At 48.6% G+C, this 27677-nt stretch overlaps 2 protein-coding genes across 11 annotated transcripts in view; both read left to right on the top strand.

Moving 5' to 3' along the window:
• Positions 1 to 18287, top strand: part of HSPA12A (heat shock protein family A (Hsp70) member 12A) — a 183103-nt gene extending 164816 nt beyond the window's left edge. For all 3 annotated transcript variants that reach the window (XM_017871248.1, XM_017871249.1, XM_017871250.1), the window contains 6 exons: positions 2892 to 3063; positions 7028 to 7114; positions 7645 to 7749; positions 9464 to 9722; positions 13003 to 13106; positions 14081 to 18287. In XM_017871248.1, coding sequence (XP_017726737.1) covers positions 2892 to 3063; positions 7028 to 7114; positions 7645 to 7749; positions 9464 to 9722; positions 13003 to 13106; positions 14081 to 14718 — 1365 coding nt within the window. In that variant the 3' untranslated portion in view covers positions 14719 to 18287. The remainder of the gene's footprint in view (positions 1 to 2891; positions 3064 to 7027; positions 7115 to 7644; positions 7750 to 9463; positions 9723 to 13002; positions 13107 to 14080) is intronic.
• Positions 18288 to 19221: 934 nt separating this feature from the next.
• SPMIP5 (sperm microtubule inner protein 5) lies at positions 19222 to 26950 on the top strand. 8 transcript variants are annotated; one of them, XM_017871263.1, is made up of 8 exons: positions 19597 to 20132; positions 21187 to 21252; positions 23617 to 23835; positions 24182 to 24229; positions 24554 to 24740; positions 25223 to 25320; positions 25436 to 25605; positions 26442 to 26950. In XM_017871263.1, the coding sequence occupies exons 1-7, from the start codon at positions 20075 to 20077 to the stop codon at positions 25579 to 25581; spliced, it is 822 nt and encodes a 273-aa protein (XP_017726752.1). In that variant the 5' UTR covers positions 19597 to 20074; the 3' UTR covers positions 25582 to 25605; positions 26442 to 26950. The 8 variants fall into 8 exon arrangements, with proteins under 8 accessions (XP_017726759.1, XP_017726756.1, XP_017726755.1 ...); XM_017871264.1 differs by lacking the exon at positions 26442 to 26950 and adding an exon at positions 26293 to 26419; XM_017871267.1 differs by lacking the exons at positions 19597 to 20132; positions 26442 to 26950 and adding an exon at positions 19231 to 19433 and having other exon boundaries at positions 25436 to 25684.
• Positions 26951 to 27677: the final 727 nt, after the last annotated feature.

The raw sequence follows: 27677 nt of genomic DNA, 5'->3' as shown, positions 1-27677 counted from the left end.
AAGGATGGGGGTGGAGCTTACAGTTTGGGAAGAGGGATGAGGGGCACAGCTTATTGTGTGGAAAGAGGGATAGGGTGGGGCTTATGGTGTGAGAAGAAGGATGGGGGTGGCGCTTATGGTATGGGAAGAGGGGGCAAGGGGCAGAGCTTATGGCGCCCTTTCTCCCTTCCCATCCCTGTCCCTGCTGCCGTGGCCCAGGCCCATCTTGCTTTTCTGGCCCTGCAGGGGCCTCACTGCCGCAAGTCCCACCTGGCAGGCTGACATCCCAGTGGGACATGGCAACCGTAATGTAGCGTCCGGGTCTTTGCCTTTCTTCCCTCACACCAACTCCCTGGGCTCCGCTCATGGGTCTGCCCCCGCCCTCAGTTTAGTTTCAAGTTGAACTTTGGAGGAGAATTGTATACATACAGGCCCGGCAGTTTCTTTGCAGCAAGTTGGCCCTTCTTACCCCGTTTTGTGGAAGCTTTCCCCTTGGAGCTTCTATTCTCCTGGGAGGTCCTTGACTCCACAAGCTACAAGGATGGAAGAATCAGCTCAGGAGCTGTCCCATGGAAGGGGTCCCTCTTGGTCTTATTTGGGATTTCTTCCTCCTGGGCCCTTGGGATCCAGGCTCAGAGGCTTCACCTTTCCCGGGGGCACTGCACGTGTGACAGCCACGTCCTCTTTCACTTTAACCGCCAGCCACGTTTGTGCCAAGGATGTCTAATGTGACCCTGTGAGGGTGAAGCTGGGGAGGGGGGACTTTTACTTGCTTGAATAGGGGGCAGTGGGAAATCCTGTCACGCACCTGAGTCAGGGCCCTGCTGACCAATGTCGCCTAAGGGCAGATCCAGCCTCTCTGACCCATGGGCTGAGCTGATGGGCATTGATGCTGCCCGGGTGGTTGGCCGTAGCGGAGGGTACTAGGTGATGGGAAGAGGGTTCGCCGCGGACAGTACAGGACATGAGAGTGGTGGTTCTTACCTGATTTTATAACGTCAGCCTTCCAAATATGGTTCTGCCATTTTGAGGCATTTGGTATTTACAGAGTGAAGATGTTCAGTCACCTGCCTGCTGGTAGTATCAGTTTTAGCGCTGAAAGTCTCGCATCCCAGGAAATCCCTCTATCCTGGGCAAACCGGGACAGTGGGCAACCCTCCTTCTCTTTCTACGTAAAGTGAAGGAGTTGACAAATAGCCCTGAAGGTCCTTTGCATTCTTTTTTTTTTTTTGGAAATGGAGTTTCACTCTTGTTGCCCAGGCTGGGGTGCAGTGGCACCGTCTCGGCTCACTGCAACCTCCGCCTCCCAGGTTCAAGCAATTCTCCTGCCTCAGCCTCCCAAGTAGCTGGGATTACAGGTGCCGCCCCCACCATGCCCAGCTATTTTTTTGTGTGTGTATTTTTAGTAGAGACGGGGTTTCATCATATTGGTCAGGCTGGTCTCGAACTCTTGACCTCAGGTGATCTGCCTGCCTCGGCCTCCCAAAGTGCTGGGATTACAGGTGTGAGCCACCGCACCTGGCCACTTTGCATTCTTAATACCTGAAGATCCCCTTCCCTCCTTGCCCAGTAATTGGACCTCCCAAGCCCCTCTGCCCATGATGAGACTGGCTTCCCCTGGTGAGAGGTTATTTGTGCGTGTGTGACATTAGGAGACCTTCTGAACCTGGTCTGCAAGAAGAATGCACTAAACCCCAGGGGTCTGGTATACAGCTCGAGGCCTTCCTCCCAGTAGGAATGGTATGAAGGCAGCATCCCAAGATTCCTAAGAAACGGCAGAAAGTCAGCAGCATGGCAGTGGCAGGGATGAAGTGTGCTTCCGTGGGCAACTGGGCTGGCAACCGAGGACACTCGTGGGCCTGAATGGTTTCCAGAAGCACGTGGGGCCTCCTGCTGCAGTTCAAGGCCATGAGAGGTGCCAGGGAGCTGGTTAGAGGCCCAGCCATGCTGTTTCTCTGAGCATCCTCAGAAGGGTTGTCCCAGGGCCTCCTGGGCTGGCTCTTCTGAAGGCCCACAGGAGTGGTGACTGGGACAGGTCAGATGTCACAGAGCAGAAGCATTTCTGCCTACTACAGGCTAAGGCCCCAAATGTCTGCAGATGGGAGCCACAGATGAGAACTTGGGGATCAGATTATTAAAGGAATATTTATTACATATGTGATATATGTGTATAATGAAACTATTAAAGGGTGGCGGCTTTGAATAAGATACCTGCTTGCTGACTCAACCGCACTCTAGAGAATGAGGGACTCTATGAGATTCCAGGAGGGGCTTCCGCCTGGAGCCACTGCTCATCTGACACCCCCAGGAGCCAAATCTCAGGAACCCTCCTGGTGCTCTGGAGATAACAGGTCGGTTACCCAGATAGCAAAATCAAATGCTTGCGCTGCTGAGGCCCAGCCATGGTCTGTTTCCGAGGCCACCAAACATAGGGGTTTGCTCCGACTTGGTCAGACCGTGTGGTATATTACAACTGAGAACAGATCACCTGCCTCCCACCCTGTGATGGTTTGGAAAGTTTTGGGGTCTCTGCAACTCCGTGCCTCCAACCACCGGAGCGTGGAAGCCCGTGTGCATCCTACAGTCCGTATTCCCCCTGCCCTTCCCCATGGTGCTGCTCAGCTGTGAAAGAAGTAGGCCCGAAGTGCAAGAGGCCCCCCAGCCAGAGCTCCTGGCGTTTCCCCAGGGTGCCTGTACATTTTCTTTGGCCACCCTGGGGTGTTTGGGTATCTGGCCTGGGGCCAGTACCGAGGCACCCCGATATGACACTGTGCAGAGGACTGTGTAGAGAATGTCCCACAGAAGCACAGCACAAATGCACCCTCCTTAGGGATGTCAGCCCACGCATGGGTGTCCTGTGAGCAGGCCGGCCCAGGGGGCCCTGGGTCCCAGCCTCTGTTTCTGTCTTCCAGGCAGGCCTGGTCTCACCTGAGAACTCGGAGCAGCTCATCATTGCCTTGGAGCCTGAGGCGGCCTCTATCTACTGCCGAAAGCTGCGGCTACACCAGATGATTGAGCTGAGCAGCAAGGCAGCCGTCAATGGGTACAGCGGCAGTGACACAGTAGGAGCTGGGTTTACACAGGGTACCTCTGCTCTCTCTCTCCCCCTCCTGCTCTCCTTCCCTCCCAAGCCCTGGATGTCTCTCTCCCTCTGATGATTTTAAAGGCACTTAGTGTCAGTGAAGAATCAGGATACTCCAGGAGGAGGTGGGCTTTAAGCACCTCTCTGCTCAGCCCCCCTACCTGGCCCCTCCAAGGACCCCCATAAATGGAGGCATGGTTACCCTGGTTCATCACCCACCAAGTGCCTGGGGATGGGGAGCTTCTCTCTAAGAACCTGAGGGTAGCCTGAGAGCAGTTCTTGGCCTTGCATTGTACTAGGCTCTTAATCTTTCTTGTGTATTAACAGATTCTTAATCTAATTCCATTGCCTGTTATTAATTCTCCATTAAGACTGTTGATTTATTGCTGACTCACTCATTGGGCTGCTTCATGTGTGATGAGCTCATTATGTGTCTTCGCTGAGAGTTTAAAATGCAGATGAAACCAGCTGACTTTCCTGACCTAGGTGATGCTCGCTTAGCTGTGGGAAGGAGCACTGCCTTAGGGAGACTCAGGATGGGGTTTTAAAAAGCTTTTTCTCTTTAATAATTACCTGCAGGCAAGTGGGTCATGGCCTTGGTCATGGAACTTGGTTCCCTGGTATCCAGGGCTCTGTGGGTGTGTTGAGGGCTATAGGGTTTGCAGACATGCCCTGTCAGGGTCAAGACACCAATGTGAGCATGGGCGCTAAGTGGGAGCACTGTGGGGGTGGCGCTGGGCACTGCAGCTCTGAGCTCTGTTCCCAGACGAGGGCTTTGAGGGCAGATACCCACCTGTCACCCATGTTCACCCCCATCCCCCACCAGAAGGCCCCAGGCCTGGGAGGAGGAGAGGGAAGAAGGCATCAGTGAGGACCGTTGCTGAGTTGTTCCTGCCACAAGTTTGTTCCCAACTTTTCTTTGGACCCCACACCCAAGGCCCGTCCCTGCACTTCCCAAGGCACCAGGCCAGGCTCACCCTGAGCCCATGTGTATTCCTGCTTAGATGGTCTCAGGCTGCCTCCTCCAGGCCTCCCCTCTTGCTCTTGAGAGAAGCAACTCTGCCCCAGAGGCCCCCCGTCTGTATTTCAATCCCAAGATTTAGGAGTCTGGGAACCTCAGCCACAAAGCAGTAGCAAAAGACTCCCTTGTCACCAGGCTGCTGCCCTAGCCTGCCAGGAGTGGTGTGCTCACGCCTTAGAACTGATTTACCCAGAATGAATGGAAAGAGCTTCCCTTTAAGAGCTGAGGACTTGACTTGCCCCTTTCTACCAATGCTCGGCCTCCTCAAGGCTCACCGAGGCTAGCCTTATTGCTGACTAAATCAAATGCATTCACATTTTGAATACTCAGAGGTTTATTTAAATTTTAAACTTCATTGTTTTCACTGGAAAAAAGAGGAAAGACTAAGTTTATATCTTACATGCTGATTCTTCATGTTGTTCACAAACACAAATTCATGACCAGTAGCTAATTCTAGAATAGCTGTTTTAACTTTTGTGAGTATAACACATTTTAGGGGAACATCTGTTTTAAAAGATTGCCTTCCCTAAGAGTTTTTGATTTCCTTTCCCTTAATGTATCACATCTGCCCCCACACTGCTCTGTGTTCCTGTCCTGTGGCTTGTGGAATTTGCTGTCTCTGTGTGCTCAGAGGGTCTTCCTGGTTTTTGAAATCCTCAAGTTGTCGGGCACCGCCCCTCCGAAGGGCAGTGAGGCAGTGGGTTTGGCGACAGCCTCACTTTACAGTGAGAACCTCTCTCCCAGGAGACGAGTGCTGTCTGGGGAGAGCCTGGCTGGCAGAGCACTTAACCAGGAGCACCTGAGATGCCTCAATGCTCCTCCGTGACTGAAGGCCAGTGGGTGCCACGGGGAGAAATGGAGCTGGTGCTCAGCTCCAGCATCGCAGGGTTTGCTGTCAGCATGATTTTACTCGTGAAGGATTGAATGGGATCGATAAAGGATACATTTTTCACAATCTGAGGCTTAATTTGCCTGAAAACTTGGCTAATTTTTGAGAGCTCAGTACATGTCGTATTAGCCTCGCTTGGCTGTATTTTATGAATGCCATTTTTTAAACTATCTAGATGGCTTTAGAAAACCAAATGCCAGCCGGGCGCAGTGGCTTACACCTGTAATCCCAGCAGTTTGGGAAGCCAAAGCGGGCAGATCACGAGGTCAGGAGATCGAGACCATCCTGGCTAAAATGGTGAAACCCCATCTGTACTAAAAATGCAAAAAATTAGCCGGGCGTGGTGGCGGGTGCCTGTAGTCCCAGCTACTCGAGAGACTGAGGCAGGAGAATGGCGTGACCCCGAGAGGCGGAGTCTGCAGTGAGCCGAGATCGTGCCACTGCACTCCATCCAGCCTGGGCGACAGGGCAAGACTGTCTCAAAAAAAGAGAAAAGAAAAAAAGAAAACCAAATGCCCATTACAAAGTCTGCAGCAGGCTCATCTGGAGCCCGTGCTGGGAGCAGGAGAGAGGCCCCGAGTTTGGGGAGCTCTCCCAGGCCCACAGGAACTCTTTAATCAAGGGATGCCTCCCTCTCCACTCTAAACCAGGCCCTGATTTAGAAGAACTTGGAGCTGGCCTGGTGTTTGCAATTCTAATCCCCAGGGAAGAAGTTGTTTTGTAAACACTGTGTTCTTTGCTGAAAGAGGCCAGAGGGTCAAGGGTGCTTTATTGGATAACCAGCAGCAGAGGGGTTTCTAGGACAATTCAAAATCAGCAGCACCAGCTTAGGGACTGAACAACAACAGAATATTGGGAGGGGGCGAGGTTGTGGGATGGGGCAGCAGAGCCATGGACAGCGAAGCCTTCCCCTGTAACATCAGGGGCTGCCCTCCATCGCCCACAGTTATCATTTGCTGAGTACTGAGTCTCACACTTGGCGTGTTGCCTTCATTATCACCTACTGTGTGCTGGCTGATGATACGTTGGAGACTCAGTCCTTGTTCTGCCCACGAGGAATTTAAGCCAACTATTAATATCCCCATTTTATGGACGAGGAAACTGAAGCCCAGAGGGTCGATTTGCCCAAACTCCCACCTTGGCAGTGCCTTGCCGCCCCCCAGGTGCCCTTTCACAGCACCCGTCTCATCTCGAGACATTCCATTATTCTGCTCTTTCCACCTTCCCTGTAAATTGTTAAATCTCAAAGGCACGAGGGCCTAAGGTCTGAGGGTTCATTTCAGACTGCAAGAAAGGAATTGTGGGAACTGCAAGCCCCTTAACCTCTCCTGACCTGATTTCCTTCTCCGAACACAGGGACAATGATTTGTGCCCTGTCACAGCCACACAGGCGTCCCCACCACTCAGCACCCCAAGCCATAGCAGGAACGGAGGTCATCCCTGTGTTCATGGAAAAGGCAGCACAGGGGTTTGCCAGGCCCAGATGCGCCACCTTGTGGTCGCAATGCATATTGGCTTCAGCTGGGTCAGGATCTGGCCCCCAGTCCATTTATCCAGGGTCCATGTTAGGAAAACATACCCCAAATTCCTTGATGTGGAATTGTTTAACTGAACGCACTGCCGGCTGTTTGGCAGATAGCTTCCTCCCTGGGGCAGCAAAGCCGGGAAACTAGGCGATTTCATTAACCTGTTCTCCAAAAAATGTGACCAGGGTAGGGTCACATTTGACCACATTCTCGTCCCTCAGTTTTTTTCACGTGGAAAATGAGGATAATAATTCCACCTAATTCCAAGGGTGGTTGTGAGAATCTCATCAGGGCAGGCTTTTCAGCTGGGCACAGGCTAAGCCGAGGAATAGAGGAAGGCCGGTGGAAATTGCTTTCTCTGGGAAGAACTGGCTTTGTGATTCCTGACATCGTATTGACTTATTTTGGTCAAATGTCACTAATGTTCCATCCCTAAATCTCCTCATGCTGTTGCCTCTACTGACTGCAGATGACTCTCTGCTTTTTCATGCTTTCTTACCTGTCGTCATTTTCTTTCTGTCGGCCACTAGCTAAGGAACACGTACGGCGTCATCGGCAGAGTCGGACCTTTTTGGTGGAGAATGTCATAGGAGAAATCTGGTCCGAGCTGGAGGAAGGTAGCGTCCTTCAATGTCCTTTGCTCTTGCTGGATTTTCCTGTGCTGCTTGCGAAAAGCCATTCCCATTTGTCCCTTTTGCACTTTTGGAAAATGTTCAAACTCAGTGGGTTCTAAAGACCACTCACGCAGGGAGAGCTCTTTTGGGAGCTGTTATTTTGCATGTTGTAAAACCAAGTAGGGATTCGAACTGATCAGTTCCAGAGTAAGTCTTATGTGAAACGCAGATGATTTTAGGGCACTCACTGTTCACGTGGCAGGAAACTGCCCACTAAGTACATGCCAGCTATGCAGCAATGTGTGAATCTTAGATTCACTCACCTGGGTTCGCCATCATCCATGCCTAAATGTCCTCCTGGGCAGATTGCATTCTCTTTAGTCGTGGTTAACTCCTGGAGCTGCCAATTAGCAAAACCATTGTGCTAATGAGAAGTATTGAGGGCACTTAGCTGGGTCTACCTAGTTACCACCCACCAGCTTATTTCAGATGGGGTTGGCAAACTGTGTAAAAGATGGCTGTTTTTGTGCCAGGTGACAAGTATGTGGTTGTGGACAGTGGCGGTGGCACCGTAGACCTGACAGTCCATCAGATCCGGCTACCGGAGGGACACCTTAAGGAACTGTATAAAGCAACAGGTGAGCCCCTGCAGGGCTGATTTTCTTATACCTGAGCCGTTTCCAGGCAGTTCTGTTTTCACTTGTTTCAGATAACTCTGTTTTATTCTCTTGAATGCCACTAACATGTGGGATCGTAGGCGGTGGAGGATACTAATGTCTGCTTGAAATTGGAAAGCAAAATGCAATTAAACATTCTTTAAAACACAAACCACCACAACTTGGGTTTCGGCCGAAAGCGAGCCTGTTTCAGATCCTGGCCAAGGGTGTTGGTTTCTGAAAATTCTGAAAGGATGAGATGGTAACTTGATGTTGCCCATGACCATGCTAAGGTGAACTTTCTAGGGAGGCTTCACCTTGTCTTGGATCAAGATTGCCAAACCACTGGCCAGGTGTGGTGGCTCACACCTGTAATCCCAGCACTTTGGGAGGCCAAGTGGGCAGATCACTTGAGGTCAGAAGTTAGAGACCAGCATGGCAAACATGATGAAAACCCGTCTCAACTAAAAATACAAAAATTAGCTGGGCATGGTGGTGCACACCTGTAGCCCCAGCTACTCAGGTGGTTGAGGCAGGAGAATTGCTTGGACCCAGGAGGCAGAGGTTGCAGTGAGCAGAGATTGCACCACTGCACTCCACCTTGGGTGACAGAGCGAGACTCTCAAAAAAAGATTGCCAAACCAAAGAACATGCTGTTTCCCTTTTGGGAGGCTGGAGGGGAAAGGATAATGAGCAATTAGAGGATCACACAGGGACAAGACCAGGCCTGCTGATTTTACTCCCCCCACCCTTGGATGTCAGGTTGGAATACCATGATGATCTTAGTTAGATAAAAGTATTGATTTGTAAAAAAAATGTAATTGATTTAAAATAGATTGTTGGCTGGGAGTGGTGGCTCATGCCTGTAATCCCAGAACTTTGAGAGGCCGAGCCAGGTGGATCACCTGAGATCAGGAGTTTGAGACCAGCCTGACCAACATGGCAAAATCCCGTCTCTACTAAAAATACAAAAATTAGCCGGGCATGGTGGTGTGTGCCTGTATCCCAGCTGCTCAGGAGGCTGAAGCAGGAGAATCGCTTCAACCCAGGAGGCGGAGGTTACTGTGAGCCAAGATTGTGCCACTGCACTCCAGCCTGGGCAACAAGGGCGAAAACTCTGTCTCACAAAAAACAAAAAACAAAAGGAAAAACAAAAATAAAATAATAAAAGATTGCTGACAAGAGATTTCTGTAGGGAAAAGTTTTTTCGCATGGAAAGCGAAGCAGCGCAGGGTTCTGAAGTGTAAGTAAACACTTATAGCTGCAGTCCCATTGCTAAGCGGGTCAGAGATGAACAGGTGGGCCTGTTTCTCAGAGTCTGGATTGGGTTTCCAGTGGTTTTTTTTTTTTTTTTTTTTTAGAGACGGAGTCTCGCTCTGTCACCCAGGCTGGAGTGCTGTGGCCGGATCTCAGCTCACTGCAAGCTCCGCCTCCCGGGTTCACGCCATTCTCCTGTCTCAGCCTCCCGGGTAGCTGGGACTACAGGCGCCGCCACGTGCCCGGCTAGTTTTTTTTTTTGTAGTTTTTAGTAGAGATGGGGGTTTCACTGTGTTAGCCAGGATGGTCTCGATCTCCTGACCTCGTGATCCGCCCGTCTCGGCCTCCCAAAGTGCTGGGATTACAGGCTTGAGCCACCGCGCCCGGCCTTTTCCAGTGGTTTTTAACACCACAGCCTCCCTTTCTGTTCTCAACTCAGGCGGACCCTATGGATCCTTAGGAGTAGATTATGAATTCGAAAAACTTCTGTATAAAATATTTGGAGAGGATTTTATTGAACAATTCAAAATCAAACGCCCTGCAGCGTGGGTTGACTTAATGATTGCGTTTGAGTCTCGCAAAAGGGCGGCCGCCCCAGACAGAACTAACCCGCTGAACATCACCCTGCCCTTCTCCTTCATTGACTACTACAAGAAGTTCCGCGGGCACAGTGTGGAGCACGCCTTGCGGAAAAGCAAGTGAGTTGGGCTCATCACCTCGGGCTCTGGACATTCTAGTGGGTGGATTGTGCTGATGGGAGAGAGGAAGGAAGTGTGGACTTCGGGGTCCAGTCCTACACACCGGCTCTGTGACCTTGGGCAAGGGATTCAACTTCTCTTCCCTCAGCTTTTTTTTTCACGTGGAAAATAGGGATAATAATAATTCCATGTAATTCCAAGGGTTGTTGTGAGAATGCAGTGAATTCATACATGTTGGGTGCTTAGAACAATGCCTGGGACCTGGCAAGTATTATCTATGTGTCCGCTAAAAACAGAGAAACTATGAAAGCAGCGAAGTTTAGTTTTGGCCCCTGCTGTTTCCCCAGTGTCTAGCAGAGAACCTGGTATGCAGTAGGTGCTCAATAAGTATTTGTGAAATTAATCCAGTGGGAGTCTAGGTTTCTTGCCACTCTGAGTCCCTTGACTGATTTTGTGTCTCAGCTTGTTGCAAAATGAATATATTTAGAAGATAGTTTAAAGCTGAATTTTAAAAAAATAGATAAAAATAATAGATTTCTAATATTCTTAAACATTTTAAATAAATATATACTATCCATCATGAAATGATGACTACAGACGGATTTACCTATCACATTTCATAATTACCTTTTTCTAATAAACCTTTTGTAAGGGAACATGTCAGACATTTACCCTGTAAAATATTCCACTGTCCAGCTTCAACAACTGGTCAGTTCCTGGCTAGTCTCAATCCAATTATTTTAAAGCAGATCTTAGAGAGATGGTCATTTCATCTATGTCAGTATGTACCTCTGAAGGAGACAAGTTTTAAATCACAACCACAATACCATGATAACACTTAACAGTAATTCCTCAATATTATCAAATATTTAGTTAACATTAACATTTTTCTATTTGTCTTTTTTTTTTTTTTTACTCTGTATCAACATCCAAATGAGGGCTGTACATAGCAGCTATCTGATACGTCCCTCAAGTCCCACTAACATAGGTTCCCCTCCTGGTTTTTCCTTCACAATTTATTTAGATGGCAAAACTAGTAGTTTGTCCTTAGATTGGAGTTTCCTATAATCTTGGCTTTGCTTATCTCATGTCCATGGTGTTACACAGCAGTTCTATCCTGTGGCTTTTTTTTCTTTTTGCAAGTTGGCAGATTGACTTAGAGGTTTAATCAGATTCAAGTTTGAATCTTTGGCATATCTGCCTGATGGGTGGTGGTTCCTCCTATTGCCTCCCATCAGGGGACACGAAGTGTCTGCCCATCTCTCCTTTTGTGATGTTAGCAGCCATTGATGACTATTGTCTGGTTCACTAATGCATTAGGGGCGGCCACGTGGCCACCATCTTGGTCTATCACTCCTTCTCGTTTATTTTGCTAGAATACTCCCAGAGAGAGAAACTTGGCTCCTCAGTGGTTTGGTTGCCCTGAACTACAGCTCACTTAGGGAAGACAGGATAAATGGGTTGCTTTTCAACCTCCATTTATGAGTTAAAAAAAAAAAAAGAATCAGTTTCCTAGTATCCACCAAAGTGTCTAATGAATTTTTCCTCCTCTGACGGTATAAGGGGGAGTATCATTAAGAATTTAAGGATTTAGGCCGGGCGCGGTGGCTCAAGCCTGTAATCCCAGCACTTTGAGGCAAGACAGGCGGATCACGAGGTCAGGAAATTGAGACCATCCTGGCTAATATGGTGAAACCCCGTCTCTACTAAGAAATACAAAAAACTAGCCGGGCGAGGTGGCGGGTACCTGTAGTCCCAGCTACTCGGGAGGCTGAGGCAGGAGAATGGCGTAAGCCCGGGAGGCGGAGCTTGCAGTGAGCTGAGATCTGGCCACTGCACTCCAGCCTGGGCGACAGCGAGACTCCGTCTAAAAAAAAAAAAAAAAAGAATGTAAGGATTTAATGTATTTTAAACCATGACAGTTCCATCCTTATTGACACCCAAACTGTCCCATCTCGGCCAGTAGGAGCCTCCTCACATTGGCTCTGAGTCCCTTTGACACGACATTTGTGGTGGTCGACAGTGTCTTTGCCTTCTTGTATGTGAAGACACTCTTGGCTCATCTTGTACATTCCCTACCCCAGGCCTGGAGTCGGCCAAGCCCTGGTTCCTTTTAGTGGAAACCAAAGCAGATTTCATGTCAGGTCTTCTTGCCCTTAGAGCAGGGCCAGTCTGGACCCTCTTCCTGGGCTGATGTTCTCTGCCCTGTTGGTCCCTCCCAGAGGGCACTTGTCCTCTGTGTGGAATCCCAAGACCTACCTGCACAGGTTGACAGTTCTGGGGCCTGTCAACCCTCCCACTAAGGAAATGGGCTACAGCCAGCCATGGGGTCATTCCATACAATACCGCATTGTCCTTTGGCCTATGCCATGGAAAGGATTCCTTTCCAACACGTTCTAGATTCCCATCCAGCATCTAGAACGTGTGGCCGGGAAGCTGCTGGTATGTGCTTTGCATCAGGGACAGAGGCGCCATTTGCTTGCCCTCTGAGAACAGGCGGGGCACGCCCTGTGGGTTTGGGAATACACAGTCCCTGGCATTTGCTTAGTGCCAGAAAGTTTCCAGAGTGCTTTCACAGACATGGCATTTAACTTCATCTTTACAACAACCCCCGTGAAGGAGGTAAGGCAAGCGCAGTTATCCTTGACTGCCAGACATGGAGACAGGGCTTGGAGAAAATGGAGTCTAATCTGCCCGAAGTCCCAGAGCTCCGCAGTGGTGATGGCCAGGCCAGAGCCCCACAATCCTGGATTCCTGTCCAAGGCTCTCTCTGCTCCACACTGCTGCTTCTGGACAGAGACCGTGAGGGCCACCTAGTATAATTAGGCTTACTCTGTCACCTGACAGGTGCCTGGAGGGCTGAGGATATGCACCTGAGCACACACATTTGTAGCCATAAGTAGCAGTACAATAAACTCTCCAGGGAGCCTTTAATGTGCTTGAATCCAAATATTGTTGGATTCAAAGTGTGATCCTGCAAAAGAGACAGTGAGCCCTTTATCTCCTTGTCTTTTGCACTAGACTTTGGCCTCCACTATCGCAGGGGAAGGTCGGTCACAGCCAAACTTAAGATACAGAGAAGAGATTACGTCTTAGCTTTTGAGCTTCTAAGGGTCCAGGTCCTGGCACTTTAGGGTTTCCAAAGGTGCTTTTGATTTTCAACCCCCTTTCTGCCTGCTAAGTGTGACAGATGTTCTGCCAGGGCATGTGTCTATGCATATAAGCCTGGGTATCATGTAGACCCTCACTGCCTACTCTTCTCCATGCTATGCTCCTGCAGTGTGGATTTTGTGAAGTGGTCCTCGCAGGGGATGCTGCGGATGAGTCCAGATGCCATGAATGCCCTTTTTAAGCCGACCATCGACAGCATCATTGAGCATCTCCGTAAGTATCAGCCAGGGCTCGGCCACTCGGCAAGGCAGAACTGAGAAAAGGGACGGACTTTTCCAGCATCACCAGCTGGTGCCTGTGGAGTCAGGTTGGCCTGGATCTGGGAGCCACAGGCAAGGGACCCGCAGGACTGGGCAGGGCTTGGCCATGTATGGAAGAGGTTGCTGGGCATAGACTCTGGATCCCTCTCCTTGTACTGCAAAGCTGCTGAGAGCATCCAGGCTTTCTGTTTGGCCTCAAAAGTCAGAGAGCTGGTAATGACAAAGAGGAAGAATTAAATAAACAAACAAAACTTTAAAACAACAAAAAAGATCAGAGGGCTGGAAGCTCTGGGGCAATGTTACCTGAGAGTGGCAGGCCCTAGGAAATGCATATTCTTTGCTTTACTGGGACATGTTAGACATCCTCACCCTGCTAGGGAAGAAGGAACTGTTGTGTGAACCAAAGGAAGTTCTGCGAGATGGCAAATGGAATCTGGTCATGTCATTATCCTGCTACATTGGTGGCAGTACCCACGGACATATAGCAGACTCACCGGGGACCTTGTTCAGTATCCATCCCTCACCTACCAAATCAGACTCTCTAGGAGTGGGATGGGATTTTTATGAAAATCAGATAATTCTATTTATAACAGCCTGCCTTGACTTACCCAACAGAACCACAGTTTGGAGAGCTTTAGGAGTATTCATTTATGCAAACCAAATTCTACTTAAAATTATCACCATGTATCTGTTAAAATGTATTTCTACTTAGCAGCAGCTCTGGCTTTTCCGTAACATATCGGTGTGTAAACTCCCTTTCTTTAAAAGACCAGTTCTGCAAAGATTCTGTTCAAGGAGCTCAGAGTAAGCCTGCCCTCCCATTGGCACAAGTGGTCTCGTCCATTCCCCACAGATGCAGGCAGCCTAGTTCCCCCTTCCTTGCTGGCTTTTGGTGACAGGACATTCTCCCTGCCTCTTTCCTTCCAGGGGACCTGTTTCAGAAGCCCGAGGTGTCCACCGTCAAGTTCCTCTTTCTGGTGGGCGGCTTTGCTGAGGCGCCCCTCCTGCAGCAGGCGGTGCAGGCTGCCTTCGGGGACCAGTGCCGGATCATCATTCCCCAGGACGTGGGCCTCACCATCCTCAAGGGCGCCGTCCTCTTTGGTCTGGACCCCACGGTCATCAAGGTTCGCCGGTCGCCGCTCACCTATGGGGTGGGCGTGTTGAACCGCTACGTGGAGGGCAAGCACCCGCCCGAGAAGCTGCTGGTGAAGGATGGCACTCGGTGGTGCACCGACGTCTTCGACAAGTTCATCTCCGCCGACCAGTCTGTGGCCTTGGGTGAGCTGGTCAAGCGTAGCTACACCCCGGCCAAGCCCTCCCAGCTGGTCATTGTCATCAACATCTACAGCTCTGAGCATGACAACGTCAGCTTCATCACTGATCCCGGGGTGAAGAAGTGTGGCACACTTCGCCTGGATCTCACAGGGACCAGTGGCACCACAGTGCCCGCCCGGAGGGAGATCCAGACCCTTATGCAGTTTGGGGACACGGAGATCAAAGCCACAGCCATTGATATAGCCACTTCGAAGAGTGTCAAAGTTGGGATCGACTTCTTAAATTACTAACCCTCCTCTGCCCCGCTGCCTGCCCCCTGGGACTCAACTTATCTGCATCTGCTGACCTCAACCTTGACTGTTCTTTCCCTAACCTTGACCCTCGCCATTGCTCATGTGAATTTCAGCAGGGAAGATGAGAACAATCAGGGCTGGAAATAATTAGTGACTTTTGAGGGCACATTGGAGTCAGAAAAACAGAAATTAAGATTAAAGTTTAGGCATAGAAAATTAAAGGATCCTGGAGGAGCAGCTAGTTTCATAGGTACAAAAGTGGTGAAACGGCCACAGAGAGGGAAATCAGTACATTGCTGCAGCAGTGGTTGCGCTGCTTTGAACAGATCTCCGTTAAGTCGAATTTAGGATGCCCTATTGCTGTCTTTCTAGATTTAAAATGAGATCTTTGAACCAGGAGGAGATCTTCATCTGAGACTTTTCTTTTTAAATTTTTTGGATGGCAGTCAATATAAAATGCCACCCATCTGCAGTTAATTTCATCATCATGTGATTAAAAGTGGTGATTCAGTGGGAACTGGGAATGTTTTTAGCTGGTGGTAGAAGGCTGCCTACACTGGGCACTGTTTTAGGTTCTCATATAATTTAAATAGCAAGGAGGTTTGGGGAAGAATAACCGTAGCCTTGGGTAATCCACCAGGGCTTTTGCGAGTAGGAGAGCTGATACCTCACATTCTTAGCAGGTGAAAACTTGCCATGATGGAAATAGATAGTAAAGAGTTACTGACGTATCCCAAATTCTGTGCTGTGATATAAATTCCCAGCATGCCCAGCCCTGATTTCTGAGTTCATAAGTAACTCTAGTGAACCCTAGTAGGAATTCTGGGTAAGAAAATGAAGTTGCCATTGGTCTTGTTTGCATCACCAAGCCCAGGCATCCAGAAGAGCCCCTTACCTTGAAAAGCAGACGGATTTTAAATTAACCCCGCCTTCCCACTCACCTTCATCTCCCTAAGAGTTTTGGCCATTGAGTCCCACATTTTGAAAGGAATACATGGGTGAAATTTGGGAAGAGAATCTGTGCTATGCAATGTTTCATTAAAACCTTCAGTTTTTCAAGTCTCTCTAAAAATAATTTGTAGATCTATACTTGATGGATTAAGTCAGTTTTGTTTTGTTTTTTCACAGCAGGCCTGTGGCTTGCCTGCCTCAGAATTGCCTGGGTGCGTGTTCAAAACGGGTTCCTGGATCTGGGCCCTTTTTAACTGAGGCCAACTGCACCAGAATCTGCATTTGTAGTGTAGACTGCATCATGGTTCAACTGAAATTGGAGAAATACTAACTTGAGATTTCGTGAAAGTTCACACACAGACCACAGCTTGCACTCTGCAGGTGTTCCCTTTGGGCTCCCTTAGGAAGAGTGCTTACACGTGAAGGTGAGCCCATACCTTGCCCTCTTGGTCAATGGGATTGGGGCTCCACCTGGCTTGGAGATGGTACTTTTAAGCCTCACAGGAAGGGCCAAGGGAGGGAAAAAAATTGCAAGAAAGGGACACCAAGAACAGAGCTGACTGAGGAACCAATTGGAGGGTCTTCACTCTCTCCTTCCCCACTGTACAAAACCAGTTTTCTGCAATATTCAGGAGCCAAATGAGGAAAAAGAATCAAGAATCTGACTCACAGCCCATCTGATCTGTTCAAAGCTGTTTTTTCCACCTGCTGAAATTCATTAAATCACTGGAGGCATGCATAATGAATGGAGAATGAGCGAACTTCCAATGCAACTTGGATTCACAAACCCATTATCATAGCCAATATGCAGATTTTAAACAGCATTTCACATTTCATTTGACCATGTCTTCTTTTTCACATCGCCTGCTGCAGAACTCCCTACTAGAATGTGAAACACAAACAAACCACAGAACTAGAGAGTGCTGGTTAGTCACGTAACTTAGTAGCGGGATTGTGTATCCAGGCACAAAGGTGTCTTTGCTAGTGTTCTCTTGCTACCTGCCCTGCTTCAAACGCTAAATGGTATGGGTCTTTCTTTGTTGCCAGCCATATTCTACAAATAAGACTTTTCAATGTAGTTATGAGTAATATAATTTTATGTACATATAATGTTAGAATATTGTACAGAATCTTTGTTTCTATGATGTGCTTTTCTTGTTTCAAAAAGGAAAATGATCCTTGATTTTTGTTGATGCTACTTTTGTTACTGTCCTTAATTTTCCACAGTTTGATTTCTTAATTGTGCTCACTAAGCATCAGTTTGTGCTAATGCCAAGCTATGGACTATGTACGCAAGACTGAGCAATAGACAGAGGTGCCTAGGGTCAGAACACACTGAACACACATGGACCGCCTGGATCAGGAGCCTCATCAGACCCTTCTCCATGCACATCCTTCCCAAAGAGTCACAGATTCCATCGAAAGGAGCAGATTCTATCAATTATCCTGTGCAGACTTTAAGAGCTGAATGTTCTGGGTCTGGAAGCAATGTGACTGCACAGAACAAATGAAGAAACGCTTTGCGTCCTCAGGGGTCGTTGACCTCTCCTTCCGGGACAGAGTAGTCACTCTGAGGGCAAAGCGTGGTCCACTGTGTGTAATGTTTTCAGGATGCTAGGGTCAAAGAAAGAAACCAAGTGGTACATAAGCCCAGCTTTTCTGCTTGGCTAAGTGTAAGTGTGAGTAACATGGCCAAGCCCCTCTTTTTTGGGCTAATGTAAAGCCTTTCCCGCCTTGCATTAACGCTATCTCCCTGTGTACTGTTTCTCTTAAATGAGCAGATAGAAATCTGCAGTGTTGGCAGACAGGTGATGGAGAGGATGATAATTTTATCTTTTGGCCACAGAGTTGCAGCCCCAGTTGTCAAAGTCCTTAAACAAAACCCCAAATCCATCCCTACCCCACTGGAATATTCTAGAATAAGAGCACTGGATAAGTACACTTGAACACATTTTTCTAATCGTAGAAAGCATCTACAAGGCCTGTTGTCTTGACCCATTACTCAATTGTCCCCGACATATTATCTGATATTCACCTTTCTAGGAAGCGGAATCATCAAGGCTTTCCCTTGTAACTGCCCTTTCCGAACACAGCAGGCATAAATAAATGCTGAATAACAGACAGGTTACAGACAGGAGGGGAAACAGGAGGAACCATACAACTGTTTTTGCAAAATGATGGCTGAGTCCAGATTATAGAGGCTGCCTTACCCTTAGAATGTTATTTAGACCAAGTTTAGCTTTTAGAGTCCAGGTCTGGTTAATTGCCAGGGTAGCAAAGAATCGCATGCACCAATGTAAACAGGAGTCAAAACGCATTATTAGTCAAAGATCGAATTTCACATTGTAGAAATGTATAGCTGTGATTTAGCTGCATATGTATGCTGGGAAATGGCTTAGGTGGGTGGCTAGTATAAAAGTTGTTGGCCATAATGTCACACCTCTCATCTGCTTGAAATATGGACCAGTATTCTAAAATATCAGCTACTGGGGTCTCGTTCACTACAAGATAAATTCAAACTTCACAGAACTTTGCAGCAGTTCACCACCAGACAGGATTGTGTCTGCAAACTCTTGTCTTCACAGATGCCTAATAAAGCAAAACTCTGAATCTCATGTGGCCCAGATTGTTTTTCCCCCATCCTGGGTTTGTAAACTGCATGATGGACACATCAGTACTGACCGCCCTCTCTACCCCATCTCAGGTGGTGGAGGGAGAGTTTCAGTTTTTTCCAGGTGCTATACGTTTTATTAAGTTACTTTAACAAGACTAGGTCCCCTGTTTGCTGGGAACCAAGGCCCCATCGATATGCACAGAGCCCGTTTTCTCTAGAAGAAAGTGATCTAGCCAGAAGGAGGGCAGGTAAGCAGAGTGACCACTGCCAATGCCACTGCACCCCAGTGAAAGTCACTAAAACATGCAGAAGGCCTGGCCGGGCTCTTGCCCCTGGGCATCCCAGCCTTCACGTGAAACTGGCTGTGTCCAGAGCCTACACCTGAGTCACCCTCCAGAGTTGGCTCTGAAAGCTTCCTGATGGCCCAAGGCATTTCTAAATGGGGTGATAAAAGAGAGGTATAAATGGTGGTAGGCTCCACCAGCCTTCATTTGCAATTCAATTTTTAGACAAGTAGAGATAGGGAAGGCCTGGAGGTGCAGCAAACAAGCGTGTCCTGGAAGTAGCGCAGCTTCAGCGTCGTTTTCTGTAAAGGAAGCAGCCAGCGCGTGCCCGCCCCCACAAAATCTGGTTCATAGGGCGGACATCTTGGTAGGTTTCAATCCAATGAGAGGAAGTCTGGGTGCCCCACCAAGGGTGATTAGAAAGAAGGATGACTCACCTTCCCCAGGTGCACAGCCACTCTTCTCTGCCTTCACCTGTCCCGGCCACCTGAAAATCTGCCTCTCCTAACAAGAGACAGTGAGGGAGGGGCTGCTAGGCCCAGGAAGCTTCTGTATTGGAGGCGCCAGGGCCCCCAGGCCTCTCCTCCTCCCGCCCACTGCCGGCCCCGCCCCCTGTTCCCGCCCACCCACTTCCCTAGCCAGACCAGCAGGCCCAGCCGCCGCGGTGTCTCCACCCGCAAAAACGCCCGCTTTGACCTAGAGCCCTCTGCATACCCTGTCCCTGGCTGGGGCAGCCAAGGCGCGGAGGACAGCTCCGAGGCCAGATGTTTGCTGCGCAGATGCCCGACTTTACACCGGCGGGGCGGGCTGTGCCGGGCGCTGGGGGAAGCGCCCCAGATTCACTCCGTTCACCCACCTTCCAGGTGGGACCCCGGGAAGAGTGGGGGAGGGGCAGGCTGGCAGCGGTGGGGCCTTTGTGCTCCACGGGGTGAGCGCACAAAGGCCTGGTGGAAGGCAGTCCTGGGCGGCCCGGCAGAGGCCAGGTGGGCACCGGATACAGCCAGCCCCGCCCAGGTGAGCGCTGGGGTGGGATTGGAAGAGGGTGGTAGGAGGGGTCCTGCTGGTACTTTCTACTCCCTACTAGCCCCCTTTCTCAGGACATCGCCTCTCTCCCCACCCTCCTCCCTGCCCACCTCCGGGCAGGCTTTTACCCCAGCTGATGCTTTTGGGCAACATATCCTGTCCCTGAGAGTTTAGAGGTCATCTGTTCACACCCCCTTTCACTCTGGAGCCCTGAAACAGTTACCTCACCTCTCTGTGCCTTATTTTTCTCATTTATAAAATGGAGGTTCCAACAGGAACTCATTCTTAGGGAAGCTGTGGGGATTAAAGGAGAATGCGGTTCTGCTGCAACTGCACGGGCATAGCCCGTGTTCCCTGTCTGTTGCCTTTTTAAATCGGGAAATGGGTATAATATAGCATTTGTATCACGGAGCTGTTGAGAGGACTAAACAAGCGTGGAAAGCTTTCAGAAAAGTAAGCAGCTGGTCAGTATGGGTGGGACATGGTCTCACAGCCAGGTCTGTCTGACTCCAGGCTCAGTGCTTCCTCCCAGGAGCCAGGTACGTGATGCCAGGGGTTAGACTGGCCTAGACATGGCACAGTCCTCACTGCTGTCAGCCTGGCAGGGGCTGAACTGTCTTAACAATCCCCATCATTGCTGACTAAGCCATGACTGTGGCCCTCCCCTCTACCCTGAATCCTCTTCTTCCAGCCTCAAGGGCATTGCTTTAAAGAGATGAACTGGCTCAGCAGGCAGGACTTGGCAAGGCCTCAGCCCACTTGGGGGGAATGACCAGCGATGCCCAAAGAGGAAAGGTGTCTTATTGCAGAAACAGCATTCACATAAACTGATGTTTCAGTGGAGCCCGCTGAAGCAGAGGGTGGCCTCTGCTTACCCTCCTTGGACTCCATGTCTGCCTTTTGGGACTTCCTGATTCCTTCAAGCCAGAACTTCTTCTCCCTTGTTGTGCGTGCGTGTGTGTGTGTGTGTGTGTGTGTGTGCCGGAGGATGCGGGGAGGCTCCTGTGCATTGCAGGATGTTCAGTAGCATCCCATCCCCCACTTCTGACAGCCAACTATGCCTCTGGACATTGTCAGATGTTCCAGGGGTGATGGTGGGGGCTGGCAAGCATCACCACTGCAACCTGATTTCACCTGGATCAAGAAGGGAGTCCTGGGGTGTGCAGGCCTCATCTCTCTCCTCCCCTGAGGTTCATGAACCTCACACAGGGGCTTCTGGGCTTGCTCAGCGTTGCATTCCCAGCCTCTATCATGTTTCACAGCCATAGTATGAGTCTAGTTCACAATTATTGGATGGCTGGAGGTTGGATGGAGGGGAGGGTGCTTCCAGGGAGAGGAGACGCTGGTAGGTGTGATCTACAGACTGTTATCCAAGTTAACAGAAAAGGTGATGGGCCCTTGGTAATAGGTCATTGGTTTATGACTGAAGCCAGCTATGTCACTGGCTTTGGGTAAGATGGTAGTGCTGCCTCTCAGGCCCAACCCCTGGCAGTCATTCTTCCACTTCCAAGAGCTTGTGCACACTCAACAGTAATTCCTTAAGGTAGTGACTTTTGATGAGATCATTTCATTCCCTCTTCCCTCCACTAACAGAGAGCGAAATCATGGAGCCTTCTAAGACCTTCATGAGAAACCTGCCAATCACACCAGGCTACAGCGGTAAGTGTGGATGTGCTCTACAGCTGTGCCCGGCAGGGGAACCCATGTCCTGGTCTCTGTCCCTGCCTTGACCCACTGTCTGTGTCTGTGCAGCCAACTGGACCAGTCTAGGCGCTCTAGCTTTTGAGACATGCATTGAGAGCATTCCATCGCTGAAGATGGCTGATGGCTGGGTTCTGAGAGGCAGAACTTAGACCACATGTCCCGGTATGCAGAGGAAGCACTTAATGCCTGTTGAAAGAATCTGGACCAGGATAGACACAATGTGATGAGGATAGACACACGAATAAGTAGAGGCCCTGTCCTCCCCAAGTTTTCTCAAGTCCTCCACAAAGGTTATCCTTGTGCTCCCATCCTTTCCTGCATCCCCTAAAGGAAGGCTGACCAACAGCCCTGGTCTACCTGGAACTGCCTTTGTCCTGGGACTGCCTGGGACTTTCCTTAACACTGAAAATCTTGCATTTGGGAAACTCCTCAGTCCTCGGCAAACCAGGACAATTGGTTGCCCTACCTAGAGGCTATTCCTCCTCAGGCTTCTGGGCTACTGAGAACTTACTAAGTCATATCCCTGTGGGTGACAAACCCAGTGGTCCCCACAGACCCTTGGCTCTCCCATACAGCCGTTCTCAGGAGTGGTGCTAGGGGGATATTCCAAGGTTGCCCAGCCTCATCCTGGTCCTAACGGCTGGTTGAGAATGGGCTTTGCGTTCTGACAAGCTGAGGTTCGAATCTCTGGCCACCGTCGATGAGACTGTAACTTGCCTCTCTGTGGTAAGTACAACATTCTATAAAATGGATGTATTAGTTTTCTAGGACCACTGCAACAAATTACCACAAACTAGGTGGTTTAAAGCAATGGAAATGCATTCCCTCACAGTTCTGAGGCCAAATGTTTGAAATCAAGGTGCCCGCAGGGCCATGCTCTTTCTGAAGGCGCTAGGGAAGGTTCCCACCTTTGCTTCTTCCACCTTCTGGTGGCCCCAGTGTTCTTGGCTTGTGGCAGCATCTCTCCAGTCACTTCATCCTCACATGGCATTTCCCCCTGTGTCTCAAGTCTCCCTCTTCTTTCAGCTGTAAGGACATCAGTCATTGGGTTTAGGACCCACCCTAAATCTGGGATGATCTCATTTCTAGACCCTTAATTACATCTGAGAAGTCCCTATTTGTAGATAAGAGCACATTCACAGGTACCAGGGGTTAGGACTTGGATATATCTATTTGGAGGATACAGTTCAACCCACTACATGGGATACCATAAGATTGTTGTGAGGATTAAAGGAGCCAGCATACATAACCTATTTTAAATGTCTTGGTCCTTAGCGAGACTCAATAAAGGTAGCTTGTATGTTTATGTGCGTGCATATATGCACTAATATAAAACCTAGGCAGATCAAAGTAGGCCCTGATGGCAGGGAAACCACTGTGGCAAGGCCTCTAGAGTCTTCCTAATATTAGGCTATCTTTTAGTCGTCCAAGGGTTGGGGAGACTGGGCGATGTGTGGAAGGCTTCCAACACTGTCAAGATTAGTAATTAGATTCTTCCAGAGGGGGTTATTGCAGGGCTCAGGGGGTAAGGATTGCTACTTTCAACTCCCCAGTCAGGTTTTGTTTTCCTGGAGACCATGGCAAAAATGTTGGGCTTCCATAAGGAGAGAGATTTATTTATTTATTTTGCAGTTTAAAACCAAGTTCTTAACCAGTTTTCCTCATTTGTTCTGCAAAAAAAAAAAAAATGGTTTTATTGTGACAATGTTATAGTACTTAGGATTCAGCCTCCAGTTTCAGTAAATAGTTGTGTTTTACCCATACTAATTGTAATGATTATATGTTACTTGGTGGGAAATGGTGAAAAATTGTGCTAGGAGTGGGTCTTGCAGATAATGAATTTACCTTTTTGTGTAATAGGGCTCTGCTCTTAATAAGCCTGCAATTTCCTGATGGTCCGGCAAGAAAGATCCCAAATTGCATTTGGGAAGTGTCGAGGAAAATAAGCTTTCTCTCTCTAAAAAGATGAATAATTTCAATTACTCCTTAGACTATCATTTTGGCCCATTAAATGCTTTCCCCATTTTCCATCAGGCTGACATCAGGGGCTTTGCTATTCAAAGAGTATTACTGTCACCGCCTTTGTTGAAATGGGCCTTCCCTCCCCAGCTCCAAGGTCATTTTTTGTGACCTTGGGAGGGCCCAGTCACAGTGGAAACAACAGCACTGTTTGTATTAATGGCCTTTGGAAAAATGTAGTGTTGTTGGCTGAGGAAGAAATGCCAAAGGGTGGGCTGAAATGCTGGGGAGTTTAGGCGGGCTCTGAATTCCTTGCTGGCCAGTCTTGCTGAAGGCCATGATGCCATTCGGCTCTTGCAGGCTTCGTACCATTCCTCAGCTGCCAAGGAACGTCCAGGGAGGATGACATGAACCACTGTGTGAAAACTTTCCAGGAGAAAACACAGCGCTATAAAGACCAGCTGCGGGAATTTTGCTGCACAGTGGCCACTGCCCCGAAACTGAAGCCTGTCAACTCCGAGGAGATGGTCCTGCGGGCCCTGCACCAGTACAATCAGCAGCACCACCCCCTGCTCCTGGGTAGCAGTGTCCTGAAACCATTTCCCCTCACCCCTGGTCACGCATGCAGATTCTCATAGGCCAGCTGAGCTGCCCCAGAGTACCCAGAATCCCACACAGTTCCAAATCCCAGGGGTCAGTGCCAAACGCAAAGGCTCCATTTCTTAAAATGAGAAAGATAAATTTCTTTTCTTTTTTCTCTTTTCTTTTCTTTCTTTCCTTCCTTTCTTTCTTCCTTTCTTTCCTTTCTTTCTTTTCTTTTCTCTTCTCTTCTCTTCTTTTCTTTCTTTCTGATGGAGTCTCACTCTGTTGCCCAGGCTGGCGTGCAGTGGTGCGATCTCAGCTCACTGCAACCTCTGCCTCCCAGGTTCAAGCGATTCTGCCACCTCAGCCTCCCAAGTAGCTGGGACTACAGGTGCGTGCCACCATGCCCGGCTACTTTTTGTATTTTTAGTAGAGACAGGGTTTCACCATGTTGCCGAGGGTGGTCTCGAACTCCTGACCTCAGGTGATCTGCCCACCTCGGCCTCCCAAAGTGCTGGGATTACAGGCATGAGTCACAGTGCCTGGCCAGAAACAAACATATCTAGGGGACAGAGCACAGTCCTGGTTACTGAAGAGGGTGCTGGTCTCCGAACTAGGAGACCCTAGGCAAGTCACAAGTTTTCAGGCCTCAGCTTCTGGATCAGTGGATAACATTTTTTAGTTGCTTTCTCTGTGCCATGGTGTCTTTTTACAGAATGCAAATATGTAAAGAAACCTCTCCAGGAGCCTCCAGTCCCTGGCTGGGCAGGCTACCTGCCGAGAGCCAGGGTCACTGAATTTGGCTGTGGCACAAGATATACTGTCATGGCCAAAAACTGCTACAAGGACTTCCTGGACATCACAGAGAGGGCCAAGAAAGCACATCTGAAACCATATGAAGAGTGAGTCTGGTTTGGGTCGGCACCCCAGGCACAAGATCAAAGGGAGAAGTGCAAACCCAGGACGGGGGTTTACCAGATGTCCCCATCCCAGCACTAGGACGATTTGTGTGTGATTCATCTTAGAAAAGGTGCCTTATTTGTAGTTTCAGGGCTTCCCCAGTAGGCAGCTGCCCCCTGCTCCTGACCTGTGCTCAGCATTCTCCCGCAGCTCTACCTGTGGTCTTTGCTGGTTTGCAGGGAAGGGCTAGGAGTAAAAACCAGCAGGGCTACCATCCTGGCAGTGGCTTACGGCCCAAGGGTACTGAGTAGCCTCAGTTTTCTCTTCTGCAAAATGAGGAGGATGATCTTTGCCTTTAGAATAAATTGTAAGGAAATAAACATACCATGTTCACATATTTACTCTTATATATTGTATTTATATTTATTCTTATTCTGTTCTGAATGAAAGGTCCATAACTTCGTGACTTCTGTTCTTGTTTTAGAATATACGGAGTTAGCTCCACAAAAACTTCTGCTCCTTCTCCAAAAGTTTTGCAGCATGAAGAGCTGCTGCCAAAATATCCCGATTTTTCTATTCCAGGTGAGGAGGGCTGTCTCTTTCCTTCCTACTACTGTAGGGGATGAAATGTGTGCAGTGGCTTTTCGGCTTAGCTGGGCCAGGTGCCTTCAACTCACACGGATGGTTTCTCTCCTAGATGGAAGCTGCCCTGCCCTTGGAAGGCCCCTGAGAGAGGACCCCAGAACTCCGTTGACATGTGGCTGTGCTCAGAGGCCAAGTATACCATGCAGTGGGAAGATTTACCTAGAGCCACTGTCCTCCGCAAAGTATGCAGAAGGCTAGAAGCGCAGCGTCTCCCAGGGAAAGGTGAACTTTAAGTGGGGCTTCCGAAACCTGCCGTTCTCGTGTTGGAATCATGTCCAATGAGCAATAAAGAAATTTAATAAGAATTTTTTAACTGCCGCCTGCATCCTGAGTGGTTGACAGTCGCATGTCATTAATGATAAAGACCTTTTTTTTTTTTTTTTTGTCATGTGGGAATAAAGAGGCTGCTTTCTGCATGCTGAAGTTTCTTGTGCGGGTTTTCTCCAGGTTATGTTGACCATGAGCTAGGGTTCCTAACCCCCGAGGTAACACTGCAGCCAGGCCAGGATCTTCACTGAAGACCAAACAGTCTCTGGGTCCTGGCATGTTACTGACAGCGACACAGACACCACGCCCACCCCAGCCCTGGTTTTCCAGAATCCCGGTCCCCAGAAGGGGATATCCAGTTGGCAGATACCAGCTATATTGGTGTGATAGGGCTGCCTCCACAAAGTCCCACAAACTGAGTGGCTTTAAGACAACAGAAATTTATTGTCTCACAGTTCTGGGGGCGGGAAGTCCAAAATGGGTGTTAGCAGGGCCCTGCTCCCTCTGAAACCCATGGGGGAATCCTTCCTCACCTATTCTTAGCTTGTTGTGTTTTGCAGCCATGTTGGCATTTCTTGCTACTAACTCCAGGCTTCCTGGGTGCCTCTCTGCCTTCTTCTTACATGGCCATCTTCTCACAAGGACATCAGTTGCACTGGATCGGGAGCATGCCCTACTCCACTGTGACCTCATTGTAACTCATTGCACCTGCAATGACTCTAGTTCCAAATAAGTCACATAAAGTACGGGGACGAGGACTTTCACACGGTGTTTTTTTTTTTTTTTTTGAGGGACATGGTTCAAGCTGTAACACTGGATAACATGCTCTTGCCACTAGCAGGCACCCTGACCTCCCTCAGCAACCATCCGCATGCAGAAGAAATAAAAAAAACAGCTCCTGGGACAATGAGACCGTTGTCATCCGCTTTTCATCTGCTCAGAAACATGCAGAGCCACACGAGGCAGCAAGCTGGGTCTGGGTCTGGGAGGTTTTTTCCAAGGCAAGAATTTTCACCTGGACATCCTGGGCTCCCATGATTCCATGGGTAGAAGTCAGAAGGTCAGAGAACTTTGATGAGAAAAAAAGTTACATCATTGTTTTCACTAACCTCCAGGCGAAATTTAGTATTTCCTTCCTTGATGAATGTAAGCCACAAACCACTGCAAGACCTGTCACCTTAGCCTGAGAGCAGTCACGGATGTTTTATGTATCACGTGGCTCTGGCTGCAAACAGCTTGAATGATGTTAAAGCTCATCTCTTTATAATCATGGTGGTTACAGTGGCTATATCTACTCTCTCACATACTGTTATTCAAAATAAGAATAAAGAAACAAATGGCTGTTTTATAAATTTGTTCTTTTTAATATTTTGATAATATTTCAATATTGTTTCCCTTGTAATCTTATGTATTTTGCTTTAAACATTTGGAAATATTGTTCTGACAAGAGGCCCACGGGTTTCGTTAGACTGCCGTGGGTCCCCACCACAGGCATGGTTAAGAACCTTTGTCTAGAAAAACAACCAGGAATGTGTGTAAAGGGAGATTGTCACACAAAACCAGATAACGGCACCTTCCCCACAGGGTTCAGGATTATGGTACATTTCATTATTTTTAAATGATATGATGGAAAAATGGTGTTGTATAAAATTACGTAGGATCCCTTAGGCAGGTCATAAAACTGTACAATAACACCAGACCTGTGCATGTTACTCAGACACACAAACTCATACACACTATAATCCTGCTTTTTGTTTTTAAAAAAGGGTGGGGGGGGTACTAACCTATAATGCTAGCAGTGGTCATTTGGATGATGGTCCTATTGGTTACTTTTATTTATTTATGCTTTTTTCAATTTTCCATAGACAATAGGTATTGTTTTATAAGCAAGAAAAAAGTCATTAAAATATCCCTATTTGAATTAAAAGATATTTTAATATTTTAGAGATTAAATGTTTAAAGAAAGGTCAGGTGCAGTGGTTCACGCCTGTAATCCCAGCACTTTGGGCGGCTGAGGCGGGTGGATC

The sequence above is a fragment of the Rhinopithecus bieti genome, unplaced genomic scaffold (genome assembly GCF_001698545.2).
Source record: "Rhinopithecus bieti isolate Rb0 unplaced genomic scaffold, ASM169854v2 scaffold_5982, whole genome shotgun sequence".
Taxonomy (NCBI): Eukaryota; Metazoa; Chordata; class Mammalia; order Primates; family Cercopithecidae; genus Rhinopithecus; species Rhinopithecus bieti.
This window is presented reverse-complemented; position numbering and strand designations above follow the sequence as displayed.